This window comes from Nilaparvata lugens, chromosome 1, assembly GCF_014356525.2.
Source record: "Nilaparvata lugens isolate BPH chromosome 1, ASM1435652v1, whole genome shotgun sequence".
Classification (NCBI taxonomy): Eukaryota; Metazoa; Arthropoda; class Insecta; order Hemiptera; family Delphacidae; genus Nilaparvata; species Nilaparvata lugens.
In genome coordinates this window covers 45,860,152-45,877,795 of record NC_052504.1, presented here as the reverse complement: position 1 = coordinate 45,877,795, position 17,644 = coordinate 45,860,152, and the positions used below count along the sequence as shown (strand labels likewise).

Sequence of the window (17,644 nt, the reverse complement as noted above, 5' to 3'; positions counted from 1 at the left end):
TTTTAAAGAACAATGTGACGAATAATTATTGTAGCCACATTCATTGCGAATCCATTGATGTATATTGTTATGTATTTGCGATTCAAGTTGACGCTGTGGAAGGGGAAACAGCCGACGCGGCTGACTCCCTTCACCATAGTAAACAGAATAATACTGCTGTCTACATTGCATCTCATTTACACTATGGCGCTCGAAACAATTAATTTTGTCTATTGTTTTGACATGCGCTGTATATAGATTTTCACTTTCCAATACTCTAAAAAATATTACAATTTTCATGATTTAACCATGCTCATGATAAAAATCAGGATTTCGTTGTTCGCTCACAGAAGTTATTTTTTTAATTTTAAGTGTGCCTTCTCCATACGAGTCAGAGGTAACACAATTTGATAACTCTAGTTTCAGATATTGATGTTTTTCAACGAAGTTTCATGATATATTGTGTGTCCGACTCCTTCATCTTATCCTTATTTTGTGAAAAATGAAGATTCAGAATTTCTTTGCACAGCTTTTCTTGTGTTTCATCTTGTTTCATCACTCTTTATAATTTAAACACTTGATAATGGAATGAATATCATCAGATCACGTGAACAAAAAAATAAAACGGTGGGCCTACCTGAGATACTATATGATAACACTGTATTCCTGATAAGTTGAAAATTTTCAAGCTGAAAGTAGATTAATTTTTTGCACATTCGGTTCAAATATTAATAAATGTTACCAAATATTACCAATATTATCACATATAGTGAGAACGAATTACTCTGAAGCTTTCTATGCTCACTGAACATGAAGAGGCAATACCAAGCCAGAATCGCAGTTCCGTTCAAATCATTATTATCAGAGCTTTCAAATTGATGCTATGTAACTATGGATGTTATCCCCATCTCACAATCTCCCTATTTATCCTTATCCTGATTCAGAATAAAGTAGTTGATCTCTATAATCACAAAAATCAATGTACAGTACCTATAATAAATAGTAAAAATAACAAAATTTCTAGTAATAATGCAACTTTTTCCAGGTACGAATTTCAAGGCTCATAAAATGACTTATCTCATTCACAGGCAGAAATTCCAATGATCATCATAATAGTAATTTAATGAAAATTGTTTGTATTGTACATTGTTCGACGTAAGGTAAGCTACATCTTTAAGGTAATCAACGTATTTAGATTATCATGTTTATGAATGAAAGCGAGACTGTGATAGAAGAATAGTCAAACTGAAATATAAACATTATATACAATGCATATTTCTGATGAACTATAATTACAAATGATAGTATCAAGCCGAAATGAATTGAGCAACTGAATTTCAAAGTTACTATCCACTGTTCAAATCGCACTGTGATTTCCTTTTACTTCCAAATGGATTGAATTGCCTCACTCTTCAACGTAACAATTATTGTAGAAAAAACAGTGGAATGTGAAGGTCATCCAAATAGCATTTGAATTTTAATTTTCACATCATGAAATTCATAAAAAACTAATTTTTGAGAGAATAGTGATGAATTGCAAACAGTGCAAGTAACATTGATACAAAGCGATACAATGAAAATCAACATCGATTAATTTAATATTGGACTTATAAAATTTATATTACCGTTAACTTATATTATTTATAAAGCTTATAAAATGTAAAACAACATTTTAAATTTTCTCTACTGGAGCAAAACATCGATAGAAAATAAAGAAGAGCCCATTATAAGCACAATATACTTGTGTACTAGAATTCACTTGAACTAACTCATCACTTCAACCCTTCAATGATCACAATGAACTAGAATGGTATAAAAACAATGAAATTGATAATCAGGTACAATTTTCAAATAGCTTCACCCAACTGAATCTGTGAATGCTAAGTCATAAGAAATCATTTTCAATAGATTTAATTTGAATGCTTCAAATAGAACGTGATCTATTCTTTTGGTGCCCTAATCAAAATCAATTTCATTCAACATTAATCGACAAAGAGAAAAGCTTCCGCCAACCTTGTGTAATGAATGACAAGATGCGAGTGGAGGTGAAAAATCGATATGTTAACAAAAATAATAGAAGATGATGAATCATCTTTCAATTAATCTTATACGGTAGGGTACTTTGTGGTTAAATGTTGTAATGAAAAACCTCTGCATTCTAGGCTTTATTGATCAGTAATTAATTCATAACAGATTCAAAATTAGAATAAATAGTTCAACATCTGATAACAGAAACATAAGAAGAAAACACTAGTCATATGATGATTCAATATCATCACATTCTTCCCGTCTTTAGGAATTCAATGAATAGTCTTTCAAATAAGAAGGCATTTTGCGCTCTCTATAAGATCTTCGCAGGGTGCCATCAGGAGGCTCTTCTTCATCACTGAGGGGGAATCCTGTATTTGTTTCATCTTGATTTTCATGATAATTTTCTTGATTGTTCTCAGGCTCTGCGTGATCACTAAGGCTTGATCCTGCATTTGTATCATCTTGATTTTTATCGTTATCTTCTTGAATGCTCTCTTCTCCTCGAGGGGCAAGGTTTTTCAATGATACAGTTGTCTCTCTTCCATCACTAAGCCGTACCTTGGCATATTTTGGGTTGATTTGAAGAATATCCACCTCCTCGACCAATGGATCGAATTTAATTCTTCGTATAGGTACTTTCATTAGGACTTTGTTTGAAGGGGCAAGCCAGGTTGGAAGTGCTACACCATTAGATGTTTGTCTATAGTGTCGGAACATCCTATCATGTGGCGTCTCATTAGTAGCCGTGCACAATAGGGATCGAATAGAATGTAGAGAATCTGGGAGCACAGATTCCCAATCGGATACATCCAAATTTCTATGCTTCAATGTAAGAGACACTGTGCGCCAAATTGTACCATTTTCTCGTTCGATTTGGCCATTTCCTGGTGCGTTATAAGGTGATGACATGGAAGTGGCTACTCCTTGATTATGAAGGAATTCCTGCAGCTCTCTGGATTTGAAAGAGGTTCCATTGTCAGTATGTACATAAGAAGGTAAACCAAATGTGGTAAACAAGTTCACAAGGCACTGAATTACAGTTGATGAATTCATATTCGGACAAGGGTATGCAAACGGAAACCTAGAGTACTCATCAATTATTGTCAACAAATATTTGTTTTTAGTTTTTGATGGAAGAGGACCCTCGAAGTCCATGCTTAATCTTTCAAATGGATGTGTCGCCTTTATGAGAGTAGATTTCAATTTCTTGAAAAATTGAGGTTTTATGGCATTACATGTTTGACATGAAGAAGTCATTTTTCTGACATCCTCAACTGAATAGGGTAAATTATGAGTTCTTACCCAATGAATCATTCTGGTCACTCCAGGGTGACACAAGTCACAGTGTAGGGAGTGTAATTTATCGGTTTGAGTTGCATTACACACTCTGGAAAGTGCATCTGCTACTTGGTTGTCCTTTCCTGGTCTGTAAATTATTTCGTAATTGTAGCATGACATCTCCAATCGCCATCGTTGTATTTTTTCATTTTTATTTTATTTTGATGAGTCATATCAAACATGAATGATACAGAGCGCTGGTCAGTGATAATTTTGAAGAATCTTCCAAGTAAGAAATGTCTCCACTTTTTAAGAGCACACACAATAGCAAAAGCCTCTTTTTCAATGGATGAATGTTTACGCTCACTATCATTCAGCTTCTGAGAAAAGAATGCTACTGGACTTCCACACTGTGATAGGACAGCTGAAATTGAAAAATCAGATGCATCTGTTTCAACCACAAAAGGTTCAAAGTCGTCAATTGTACTAACTACTGCCTTAGAAATCTCAGTTTTGAGTTGATTGAAGTCAGCTATAGCTTCAGAAGTCAAAGGAAAGGTCTTTGCTGTAAGAAGCCGTTTAGCTTTATCTGAATAATTGGATATCCATTTGGAATAGTGTGCAAACATTCCAATTGTTCGCTCAAGAGCCTTTCTATTATCTGGGGGTGGAAGATTGAGCAATGGTTTCAGACGTTCAGGGTCAGGAGAAATTGTCCCATTTTCAATTTTATAGCCAAGCAAGCTTATTGAAGTAAGTGAATATTTGATTTTTTCTGTATTGATTGTAAAATTATATTTTTGTACTGCATCTAAGAATTTTTTGAGATTCAAATCATGTTCCTTCTGATTCTTACCACATATTGTCACATCATCCAGGTATGCATACGTTTTTTCAAGTTTTTCATTATTAATAACATTATCAATGACTCGCTGAAAAGTGGGTACACCATCTGTCAGACCAAAAGCAAGCCTTCGAAATTGATACAAACGGCCACATGCCTCAAATGCAGTGAAAGGTCGATCTTTTTCTCGTAGGGGTACCTGGTGGTAAGCGCTTTTCAAGTCAATAGTGGTGAATACAGAGTTTTTTGAGACCTTAGAAACAATATCTTCAAGACTAGGGAGGGGATATGCGTCAAGATGTGTGTATCGGTTAATAGTTTGAGAATAGTCTATTACCATTCGCTTTTTGTGATTTTCGTTCTTCACTACAAATGCTTGAGCTCTCCAGGGAGACCTGCTTTCTTCAATAATTCCATCAGCTAGCAGTTTCTCAATTTCTTTCTCCATGAAACTAGTGTCTTCAAGAGAATGCTTTCGGGATTTAGTAATTATAGGTTTAATGTCTTTAGTTAAAAACTCAAAAAGTGGTGGAGGTTCTATCTTTGCTGGAGCCAGATAATTGATAGTCAATGGGGGTTTAGTTCCTCCAAATGAAACTCTAAGTTCAGAGTGTTGATTAAGTAAGTCATGTCCTACAATAACATTAGCACACAAATCAGGCAATACACTGAATTTTGTTTTGGGGTAATGTTGACCTGAAAATTCTAAATGAGCTACACAATAAAAGGAAATGTTCTTTCTTAGTGATGTTGAAGCCATGGACACTGTACCAGTTGTAGGGTACATTTCAAGTCCACATTTTTTAGCAAAACAGTGTGAAATAAATGTCTCAGAGCTTCCTGTATCTATCAAAGCAGAAGTAGGAATGTTGTTTACCTGAGCTTGTACTGTAGCATGTAGCATTTTCAAGAACAGTAGAGGCTGCAATAAGCGCCGAAGATGAAGAAGTTTTAATAGATTTGCAGACATTTTTCCAATGACCTATTTTCTGGCATTTTTCGCATGAGTCATTTAGTGCAGGGCACTGCTGACGTGTTTTATGTCGCTGACGACCACAAAAATAACATTTTTGAAAACTTGAGCTTCCAGTTTTTACAGCTGACAAATTTGTTTCTTTACATGAATTTTTTGAAGAATTATTTGAAGTGGCATTAAGAGTTATTTCAGAAGAGTAAGAAGCTGATTGATTTCTGGCAGATTCCAAGGCACGTGCTTTTTCAATAGCTTCATCAAGAGTTAGCTTGTCAAACTCCAAAAGTCTCAGTCTTATCTGATGAGAGCTGAGGCCCCGGATAAATGAATCACGAATGTATGTTTTCCTATGAGTTTCAGAATCAACATCTGCAAACCCACAATTCTTACTCAGTTGTTGTAAAGCTTGGTTATATTGGTCAATTGTCTCATCTGAAGACTGTTTTCTAGTTGCCAATTTATGTCTAGCGAATATTTCATTTATTGGTTTTACAAATGCAGATTTTAGTGCGTCAATAGCCGAAGAATTTTTGTCGGCAATTGTTTGATAAACAGAATGAGATAGAAAGTTGGTAAGCAACCGCAACTTACTTTCATCATCGATGTCTTCTTCGTCAAAAGATGCGATGAAATTCTCAAAAGTCTTTAGCCAGAAGTTCCATTCTTGTAGAGCTGTTGGAGAATTCGGATCACCATCAAACTTGTCTGGTTTCAAAAATTTGTCCATCGTAACGCGAATTTTCAGTTTTCGTTTCCAGAAAAGATTTGAAGATTATACATTTGTTGTTGAATAGAAATTGTGAAATAGAGAATAGAAATTGATTGACTCGTATTTGATAAGATGAATTGATTGATGATTTTAGATTACTGATCAATAAATTGTAATGAAAAACCTCTGCATTCTAGGCTTTATTGATCAGTAATTAATTCATAACAGATTCAAAATTAGAATAAATAGTTCAACATCTGATAACAGAAACATAAGAAGAAAACACTAGTCATATGATGATTCAATATCATCACAAATGTGAAACACTTTCATGATTTTCCTACCTTTTATGCATGCTTACTCTTCCTTAATTTGTATGTTTGCATGGCTTTCATCTTTAGAATCTACTGAATTTTCATATTGGACTGTCTAAATAATGTAGATTCAACTAGTAAGAACGGAAGATAAGCTACTTTACAGAGAGAATCATAGAAAGTTTCAACTCAACAAGCCCAATGTATAAATTGTTTATGCCTCAGCCGTCATATATATTTTGCTCAACTGAAGGTATATTATCAACCTGGCTTGGAGAATATTAACTGTAGAAAACAGCAAACACTGCACGCTATGATTTTTCAGGAAATTGCCACTGTTAACACTATTGTAATCTATGATTTATCTCAGTTTTTGACATTCATAACTTATGATAAATTTTAGCATAGAATTATGATCATACACACATATTTTAAATATGTATTATATCATGTAATAGTATGAATATTTTATCGGTTGCAAACAATATCTTTGTCTGTCATAGAATGCATGATTTAGCACATATATAACAACAAAATGATTTTAGAGAATTTAGAGAATTGAAATGTGAAATATTAGTTTCATCACATGTCAAAACAATAGACAAAATTGATTGTTTCGAGCGCCATAGTGTGAATAAGATGCAACTTAGAAAGCAGTAGGCCTACTACTGTATTTTACTGTTTACTATGGTGAAGAGAGTAAGCCACGCCGTACCGCGTCGACTGTTTCCCCTTCCACAGCGTCAAATCGAATCGCAAATAAATAACAATATACATCAATGGATTCGCAATGAATGTGGCTACATTAATTATTTGTCTAATTTTCTTCAGATTATTTGCTTCGAAGTTAATCGGAGAAAAAAAATCAAATCGAAAAACCCCTAAATTTTTACATATATATTATTTTATCAAGGAAACTGTTTGATTTATTGAGGAAATGGATACGACTAATATTTTAGTCCATAATGTAACGAATCGATTGACCTATGATAGATTTTTTTCCGATTAATGGTTACAGAGATAATTGATTTCCAGTTTGCTGTTTACTATGGCTAAGAGAGTCAGCCGCGCCGTTCCGCGTCGACTGTTTCCCCTTCCACGGCGTCAAATCGAATCGCAAATACTTAAAAATATACATCAATGGATTTGCAATGACAGTGGCTACATTAATTATTTGGCTCATTTTCCTGTAAAACTACTTGTTTCGATTTTAATCGAAGAAAACAGAAAAATCAAATCACAAACCCCCTAAATTTTTACATATATATTATTTTATCAAGAAATCTGTTAATTTTATTAAAAAAATGAATATAACTAATATTGTAGTCCATAATGTAACGAATCGAATGACATATAATAGAACTGTTTCCAATCAATGGTTACAGAGATAATTGATTTCCCGTGTTCACCTGCATTTTTCATGTTTTAGGGGGCTGGGGCGGAATGCTCCAAGGGGATTTCTTGGGACTTTTGGGAGAATGGCCCTCTGGGAGGGTTCTATCGATGGTGGGAAATTCAGCTTTTATTTAATTTTCGGATCGAAACTGCTTTTTTGGACCTTCATTGACTGGGCTAAAAGCACAACATTGAATATAAACTATGGAAGAGTCAACTGTTCTAGCCATAGTACAACTTGATGAGTTTAATAAACATGCAAGCAATTATTGAAAAGGAAACACAAAACCCATTATCTTCTATATCTACTAGTAGTTCTGTAATCAGTAGACTTCAAGCAGTATTCTCATCCACAAGTACCTGATGTCACTTGTTTTAAATGTTAACAAACTCAGTTCACGTTTGAATTTGTATTCCATATGATGTAATTCATCCAGTTCCGTGATAATCTTTCTATCTGATGGAAATTAATTTTTTACAATCAAAAATGTTATAATTTCTCCAGCATTATTTAGTTCATTTGTTTATTTTTAATCACCTATTAAATTAGGTTTTTTGAAGGTGAGAATATTGATACTAATGGGCACGCATAATAATACCATGACTGCAAAACAAAATATTGGAACCAAAGACCTCAAAGCTGCGACTAGACCAAAGTTATTAACAAAAATGTTAATAACTCAATCCTTATAGATTATATTAGATTGAACATAAATTATCATACACATGATGAAGATGTGTGTTTGTCAACTTCCGTTCAATCTAATAGGCTACAATCTAATAGAATCTATAAGGATTAAGTTGATAACTTTGGTGTAAACCCAGCTTAAAGATGCATACCTCTTTAAGGTCTTTGATTGAAACTATAGACCTTATACAAATACAGTAATAGACTGGCTTCTCCACACATCTGTGTAATCTCTTGTCAGCTGATTTATGATGAATAATTCTATAGTCTGATTTTTACTCTAATATTGGCGTATGAAGGAGGCTCCTTTTTCCTTTTATATTATCCTTGAGATGCAAAATTTCCAAAAACCTTGTATATACGTCGACGCGCAATTTAAAAAGGAACATACCTGTCAAATTTCATGAAAATCTATTTCCGCGTTTCCCCGTAAATGCACAACATATAAACATTTAAACATTAAGAGAAATGCCAAACCGTCGACTTGAATCTTAGACCTCACTTTGCTCGGTCAATAAAAGGCTAAGCCCCGACAGCTAACCCCCGAAAAAAAATGAGATCTATGCAGACAAACTCTGATCAGGAGCACAGGGGGGTTAAGGAGAGGACATTTTTCGATAATTTTCGACGTAAAATCACATTACAGGTCAAACTAATTGGCCTACAGACTTAAAACTTTGCACAAATATTCTTGAATCATGCTAGACGCACACTAAGAACAGATTTTGAGATATTTTGCCTCTAAGGGTTTCAAAGGATGAAAAAGGATCCTATTTAGTAAGGTTATGAACATGGTAAGGTGAACGCCATATGGAACTTAGATAATTGACACATGATATTCTAACATAATATGTTGTAATCATTGGAAAGCTTAGAATAATTTTATCAATCAGCTGATCAAATTAATTTTGTGTTGAGAGTGCGAGCTTGCCACATGTGTATTCCATTGTTGTATGCTTGGCCAGTTCGGTTTGTGCCTTCTATCAGCTGTATATGGAGTCTCATACATTCTGATTAGAAAAGAGCACATAGATTTTCTTTGGTTAGGAGTTTGTTGATAATTCTCTTTTCAAATTCAAATTTTATTGCTGTCAAAAATCACATTGAAAACTTTCATAATAGACAACACGATTACAAACATATACCTACATTTATTTGTAGCATGGCCAGAAAAAGACAAATTTGAGTACTAGCCGTGAGCTCATTCAATATAACATATATATTTTTCATTAATATTTTGTGAATAAAAAGTATGAGTTGATGAGAGATTTTTATTCTGTGGCTAATAAATTTCATATGTATTGATTGCCCATAATGTATCCAGTGTCCATAATGGAAGTGATTGAACTACTGAGAATTAATGGCTTACTGGTCCCTCATAGAATTCATAGTATTCCTGGTGATTAAGCCTGTCTTTTTTCAGCTTTGACTATTGATAATAAAGCTTTATTTATAAATAGATTACCCGGCAAACATTGTACCCCAAAATGTCAATGTATCTCATGTCACACTTGACTTTATTTGGTGAATCATGAAATTTATCTGACAATCAATATTTTCATTCACATTCATGCAGCATTCATTATTCCGAAAACATATTCTTCTCAATCAATTGGTAGTAATATTTATTAGTAAAGTGTTGAATTAAAAAAAAATAGATAGGTTAAATCAGTGTTTCAAAGATGAATTCAATGTTTTCATAGTTGTTGATTGTCCAGGAAATATGCAATGTATGATGATTCACACAGAATTCCATATTCTTTTCCTACAGTTACCCGAAAAAGTGCTCATTCCCGCATCAATTATAGTACGCAAAATACCTTATTCCCATACCTAGTGCGGGAATGTAGATTTGAGTGCGGCAAACACTTTGTCAACAAATTGCAACATAACAACACAAAATAGTTAACACACTTTATGACTGAAGAGTGCGGCAAAGTAAAAGAAATGTTGGTAAACCTGAATATGTTGCTGGCTGGAAATTTTTGTAAAACAGCTGATTATTAAAGCAAGATATTTAATAACAAACAGTAAATAAACAAGAAGTTTTGATAGTATTCAATATCAGTATTTAATTTCTATTTAAGTTATTATGAACAATTTTTCATGTGTGAGATGCCTATATTTTTAACTGGAAGACATTGGAAACATTTATTGACTATTTTTAGGATCAAGGAATCAAGTATTTTCATATATTTATTTACTTTTGTGGTTGGGTTACTCATTTGTTACTGATACTAAGGTTGTGATTGTAATATATTCAAAACAATAATGTATCCATTAGGTTTGAAACATAAATATTTACACTTCAAAAAAAGTTATTTAGTTCTTCAACTCCCCAAAACATCTCTTCTCACATTTTCATAGAACAACTTCAATGAATGCCATTGATGAATTAGAAACAGAATACAGAATAGATGTTATTGAATACTGTAATCAAAAACACTGGATTTATAATATCCTGTTTACTCAACAGTGACTTGAATGATTGAAGTTCTATGGTAACTGTAGGAAAAATTTAATGTGCAATATGTGCACAAAGTTTCTTTGCTGCACTCAAGAAACCATCATTCCGCACCCGCCTATGGCTCGTGCGTAAATGTTTCTTTCGGTGCAGCAAAGTGGCACTTTGCGCACCAGTTGCACATATAACTATTCCATCTTCCATTTTATGATGAATAAAAGCTAAGCTAAATTCAAAAAAAATTTAAATTATTCTTCCATTCTTCAGTAATCAATGAATGCAATATGAACAACTCTCTTTCATGAGGTGAATAATTTTTTCAACATTTTCCAGTTTATCAATGATAATTATTCATATAAGTCTTCTAAGGAACCATTATCTCAACAGTGGTACCAATCAACTACACTTCAACTCCAAACTACCGTTCCAATACCAGTACACAATTTATCACAGGGTGACATGTTTATTACAGCTGGTAAACTTTAGATGCTAAATCATATTATCACAATATGATCTTGAATCATGATCATCTTTCCGTTCTTCAGTAGCCGCTCGGCCGACAATTTCGAAAACATAGGTCTGTAAAATAGATCAATAAATAATTATTATTAGCCCCCCTATTAAAATTTCTGTTCAGAAACCATCTCCAATATTCACACAACATATTCCCAAAGTTTTATGCTGTTATGTCAAGTAGTTTTCAAGTCTATATGGAACAAACAAACACACAAACATACATTCATCTTTATCTATATAGATTTACATTCAAATGAATGGAGGTAGAATGATAAGGTTGACAACTTTCAGTTCTGTTGTTTTAACTTTTTTTTTCAAATCACTTTCAAAAAGTTCATGTAGTACTATACCTACTATTGTGTTTGAGCCACTTCTGGCGCTATCATAGTTTCACCACTATTCTGTTCCACAGTCCTATCTCTTGCAGTCGTTAACTATATATCTATAATATTAATAAAGTAGAGAGCTGGCTTATACACGTACGGGATAGCAAAATTATGTTTGACGCATCATCACGTCTGGACTAATTAACTTGAAATTTTGCATATTATTAATTACTCTTATTATCGTAAGATTAAGAGGATTAATTAAATTTAAAAAAAATAATAGCATATTCTTCAATTTTCAATTTACCTTGAATATCCTCAGCTTTTCTGATTAAAAAAAAATTATACTTTCCTTCTTAATTTTTTATTCTTGATCAACCAAGGATGGTTATAGTCCTATTTTGAATTCTTCAAAATATCATTACGTCAAGTTTCCAGTTTTTCAAGTTAGAAGTAAAGACGCCAGCACTTGATCACGGTTACATATTTCTTTAAATGTTTTATTCAATTGAGCCACCAAAATATTTCGAAATTCGATTATTAGAAGGTCAATCCAATAAATTGGATAAGGAAATACAATAAGATTAAAATCTACCTTTCTGCATATTTATCTTGATTAGTGGTTCCCAAAAAGTGGCCCGCAAAAGCTCTGAAAGTGGTCCACAAGGAGCCCAAGGGAGGAAAAATTAATATTCAAGGCTCTGAAAGTGGTCCACAAGGAGCCCAAGGGAGGAAAAATTAATATTCAAGGCTCTGAAAGTGGTCCGCGTGGAGCCCGATGGAAGATAAATAGACGTTTCAAGCGTCATAACTGTTATTTAAATCAACTTTATTGATCTATATTAAAGTATAATAATTTTCCCTTTGAAAATGTTATTATAAACTCGTTGGAAGCTCAAAATATGTTTCCAATCTGTAAAAGAAGTGTTAAATCCCAAATTTCCAATGCAATAAGATAGAACTATAAAGTTTGCTTGGAATCTTAATGGTGGATTTGTACCACGTGACAGTCAATGCCCATACTGTGGTTATTATACAGAGTGAGTCATATGTATGGGAACCCTTCAATAAGTTGAAGACTGTTGTAGATATAATACTGTAACTTTCAGGATAAGTTATTGGTCGAATTCTCCAGCTTTTGACGTACAACTGAATTTCAACCCCTAATAAGGGGTTGACTCAGGGGTTGTAACTCGAATATTTTAAATGTAACACCCATCGTGGTGAAAATAATTTTAAAAGCCTTTTTAAAACAAGAAAGATGGCATCAATAAAAATGTTCTATGATACTTTTATCCAGCTGATTGAAGTGGCGGCTGATTGAAGTTTTTGTTTTTCAAGAAATGAGGGGCTGTAACTCAAATATTTTGAATGAACACCCATTGAATGGTACATCATTTCAAACTCCTTTTCAAAACAATAAAGATGGCACTAATAAAAATGTGCTATGATACTTTTATCCAAAATGGTGGCTGATTCAAATTTTTAGTTTTTAAAGGAGTCATTTGTAAAGTAATAAAAACTTCAATCAGCCACCATTTTTCATACAAGTGTCATAGAACATCTTTATTGATGTCATCTTTCTCGTTTTGGAAAGGCCTTCAAGATGATGTACCACACAGTGGGTGTTTACATTTAAAATATTTGAGTTATTACCCCTCATTTCTTCAAAAACTAGAACTTCAATCAGCCGCCATTTTGGATACAAGTATCATAGAACATTTTTATTGATGCCATCTCTCTTGTTTCAAAAAGACCTTCAAAATGATGTAGCACACAATGTGTGTTTTCATCTAAAATATTCGAGTTACAACCACTAAATCACCCCCCTTATGAGGGGTTGAAATTCAGTTGTACATCAAAAGGTAGAGTATTCGACCAATAACTTATCTTGAAAGTTACAGTATTATAATATCTACAACAGTCTCCAACTTATTGAAGGGCTCCCATACATATGACTCACTCTGTATAATTATAGTTACTGTAGTAAAAACGTGACATATTTAGGCCTAAGATTAGAATTTAATCAGGTGTTTCAAGTCTGCATTTGAAAAATCTCAAGTTTTTTTATATTATTAATATTGATAGTAAACTATATTATCAATTAGTGACCCCCTGGGTTGAAGAACTCGCTCATGAACTGTTGTATTGATCTAAGAAATCCACAACTTGTAATTATACGGAGTTGCTGAGAATTATTATTGTATCAGCTAATTATTTATTTTACAATTATGATATGACAGTAGGTTCCATGGGGATCCTATTCCAATTGAAAAAAACTTCTTTGTGTCGCTTCAAAAAAAATGAGAAAATAAAGATCATCATAAAAACTGCGACCACGCCCCGTTTTGGAAAGCCAATTTCCTTTATCACTAAGCCAATTTTTTCCTTAATTACTTTCATTGTTATTCAATTTTTTTCCAACGAACTTCACCTGTAAAAAGGTTTGAAAAATACATGTTCAAATTTTGAAGCTGATTGATCAAATTCTTTCTAAAGTTATTTCAGAACATACAAACAGACGGACAACGACTTTGGCCTAGAGTGAGTCAAAAGTGAGAACTCGCCAATGCTCTTACAATTACATACATTTGTTATTCCAGTTTTCATAAGATGTCATTCATGGAGCTTATCTGGTTTGGAGGTTGAGTGCCTGTGAAAAGGAAAGATACAAAGAGTAGCAATCTGACAAGGTCTGCTGGTTTTTCTAGTCCAACTATCTTTATTCAGAGTACAAGTAAACTCAGAGTAAACTTCCAATTAAATCTCACTTGAAGACTGCAAATGGCAGTCAAAATCCTTATTCATCTTCACTAATGCTACTTTATTCTGTTCCCTATACACCTTGACGGCAGAATGCATTTACACACAGATATAGGCTTAGCAAGCTCACCTTGTGTGGGACTCTATTCCTAAGCTGACAATTAACATTTTTGGACTTCCCCGGCATATCTATGTAGGAGGCGCTCAACACTGGATCAAATGAATACTCACTAAACTGCCTAGTGCTCTTCAAGAGTAAAACTGGAATTCTGGGATATAAATTATGCTTCAGTCTCCCCATACAGTGTGATTCTGTCAGCGTGTTGATTTTCTTTGCAGATGAAGCAAGAAGTGGTACTTGTCCGCAATGGAGATGGACCCCCAGTGCAGAAAGTGGTGTATGTCGACTTTGGTGACTACTGGGGCATGAAGAGGGAAGAGCTTGCAAGTAGTCATCGACAACAGGTAATATAAAACCTGTAACAGTTAAATGTTAATACATTTAACTGTTACATAATACAATACATAATACATACAATACATAATACATACATAACATAATACATACATTATACAATCCGTTGAATGAGTTAATACAATTGGCAGGAACTTGATTTTAGATATATTTAGTGATAATATATTTTGATCAAGCCATTTTTTAACAATATGTAGATCAGATAAAGCTCTGTTTTTGGTTTCAAGCCAAGTGCTTCCCTGAACAAGTATTAAAGTATCATCAGCGAAAAAGAAGATTTCACCATTCAAAGTTAATCTTGAGTTATTATTAATATAAATTGAAAAAAGTATTGGGCCAAGGGTACTTCCCTGAACCACTCAAAAATTTATTGGTGACTTCCCTCCCTCTGCCCCAAATATAGATACATATTGCTGTATGTTTGTAAGGTAGCTGGAAAAAACAGTCAATTGCCTTACCCACAATTCCAATTGTCATTATATAGGTTATAGATCCCTTCCAATAGCAGTGGATTGTCCTAGCGTTACCATAAAGTAACACTAGAAAAGAAAATAGATTTATTGAGGCCAAATATTATAAATCTTATGAATTACTACGAATTCATCTTTCTTCGCCATTTTTTTATTGTATCCAACCTAAAAATAACCAATATTTGGGATACATTATCCTACAATTATCTTTATTGAAAGTTTAGGTACATGACTTTCAGTAAAAAATCTATTATTAACTAAGTACTACTTTGATTTTAAATTGTTATGCAAATACATAGTCTAAGAGTAGCCCTTACCAAGAAAGTGAATTTCATGGGTGTTTGACTTGGAGTTTCACATTTTCAGGTACCATATGCCTTTGGAGAGAAGAAACCACAGACGATAAAAGATAAATTAGATGGAGAACCAAAGAGACAAAGAAGAAAAAGATGCAGAGATCAACAAGAAGCAAAGAAACGAGTAGAAGGATCAGAAACAGCAGTAGAAGAAGCCTCTGCTTCTTGTGTCTCTGTACATGGAGAGGAAGCAGAGAAACCAGCTGAGGAAGAACAAGAAGTAGAACATAGGGCAGTAAGCAATGGTAAGTTGATTTTATGAAAATGTTCCTTTGTTTCATTTTTATTCCAAGCAAGTACAATGTAATTATAATTTTCTTTGATCGCATTCTAGGCCAGTAATAATCTAGTCAATGAGAGCCAAGAAAAAAATCCTTTGAGGGAACAAATTCGGAACAAGCCAATTTTCTACTCATAGACTAGTAGTTCTGTGAACAGTAGACCTCACGCAGTTTTCTCATACACAAGTATCTGGTGTCACCTGTTCACCGGCTTCTCCAAACTCTGTTTAATGCATGCAATGAATGAAAATTTCACCCCCTACATTGAAGCTGCTATAACAATGAAAGGAAAACTTGGAATAGTGAAATAATACATAATTTCAAAGAGAATTCAATGCTCTACAAACCTACGATAAGCATAAGCTTTTACGATGCATTGTTGGAGAGTTATAAGCCCTGAAAGAGCAAAACATTGGATGAAAACCTGTTATTTTAACAGTTACACACCTTCAAGAGTGAATATTTCGGGAACTGTTGAGAATATCACAAAATTCCACTGAACAAAAAGTGTAGGGAATTTATCAAGCTTCATTTTTGAATAGTGAGATATGTCGGTTGAATGCATTGTTCTCAAGATATGAGCGTTGAAGCAAAACATTGAAAAATTCAACTTTTAAACCACTCTCATCCCCTTAGCACATGAGTTAGGAATGGGGACTTTTGATATGTTCTCCTCCCAACTAGTCTCAACAAAGCTGCAAAGTCAAACATTTTGTTTTAAACATTCCTTCCACATTCCTTTGTCAATTGGTCTATTGTTGCATAAATTGAGATTTCACACTCAACACTAAAGCCGTTACAAAAGGTGTAGGGAAATTCGAAAAAGCGTGAAATTATACATCAAATTGGAGAGAATTTAATGCATTATAAGCTCATAATCAGCATGGATTTTTCTCGTCGATTTTTAAAAAGTTATGAGAGCAAAAATGGAAAAAAGTTGATGGCAAACGTGAATTTTTTTTTTCAAAAATGTCACACCTTCAAGAGCGGATATCTCGAAAACTAGAGGAGATATAAAAATGTTGTAGGTTGAATATAGTAGGAAATTATGTAAGCTTCAATTTCTTATTTGACAGTCAATTCCTTAAGATACAAAGTTTTTAGAGTTTTATGCGAGAAACCAAAAAATGATACCTTTAAACCACCCCCACACCCTTAGCACAGCGGGTAGGGGTGGGGACTTTTTATATGTTTACCTCCTTACTACCTTAACAGAACTGTGAGGTTGAAAATTGTCTTCCAAACATTTCCCTCTATACCCTTTTTTGAGCATTCATTGCCTGGACTATGTTGCGAAATAAAGTGTGAAAAAGCAGAATTTTGAAGCCTCAAATTTCGACATGATAATTTTCCAATCCTCAGGAATGTTATGTTTGGTGTTGAACAAAAAAATGTTTCAAATGAACGTTGTAGCCCATTTCAAGAGCTTCAAAATCATGTATTATAACCTATACTATAGAACACAGTTTATGTGTACTATGCATGAAACGTCAGGCCTTGGGGAGTCTGAATTTCCCTAATGGACATATTATAGTACAGTCAATGAATGCTCAAAAAAGGGTATAGAGGGAAATGTTTGGAAGACAAAGTGCTTCTTTGTCAATGCTACGGATAGTTGGAGAGAGCTGAATTCGCTAATTGGGGAGAATAAGAGCAACGGGGAGATTGAACAAATTTTTGCTAGTGGAGTATATATATATATATATGCTTATGCTTTTTTCAGGCCCAGTTCAGTAATAAAATACACAAATAACATCAAATAGACAAAACTAACGAATAAAA

At 33.6% G+C, this 17,644-nt stretch overlaps 1 protein-coding gene across 5 annotated transcripts in view; it reads left to right on the top strand.

The window, feature by feature from the left end:
- LOC120352801 (zinc finger protein 878-like) overlaps window positions 1-17,644 on the top strand; it is a 126,752-nt gene that overhangs the window by 21,838 nt on the left and 87,270 nt on the right. For 4 of the 5 annotated variants that reach the window (XR_005572110.1, XM_039435070.1, XM_039435063.1 and 1 more), the window contains exons 2-3: window positions 14,620-14,745; window positions 15,592-15,826. Coding sequence is in view for 4 of the 5 variants with exons in the window: in XM_039435070.1 (XP_039291004.1) it covers window positions 14,620-14,745; window positions 15,592-15,826 (361 nt within the window). In the remaining variant the exon portion in view is untranslated. Of the gene's footprint in view, window positions 1-1,024; window positions 1,140-14,619; window positions 14,746-15,591; window positions 15,827-17,644 lie in introns of all 5 variants that reach the window. The other variant, XM_039435059.1, reaches the window with a different exon arrangement.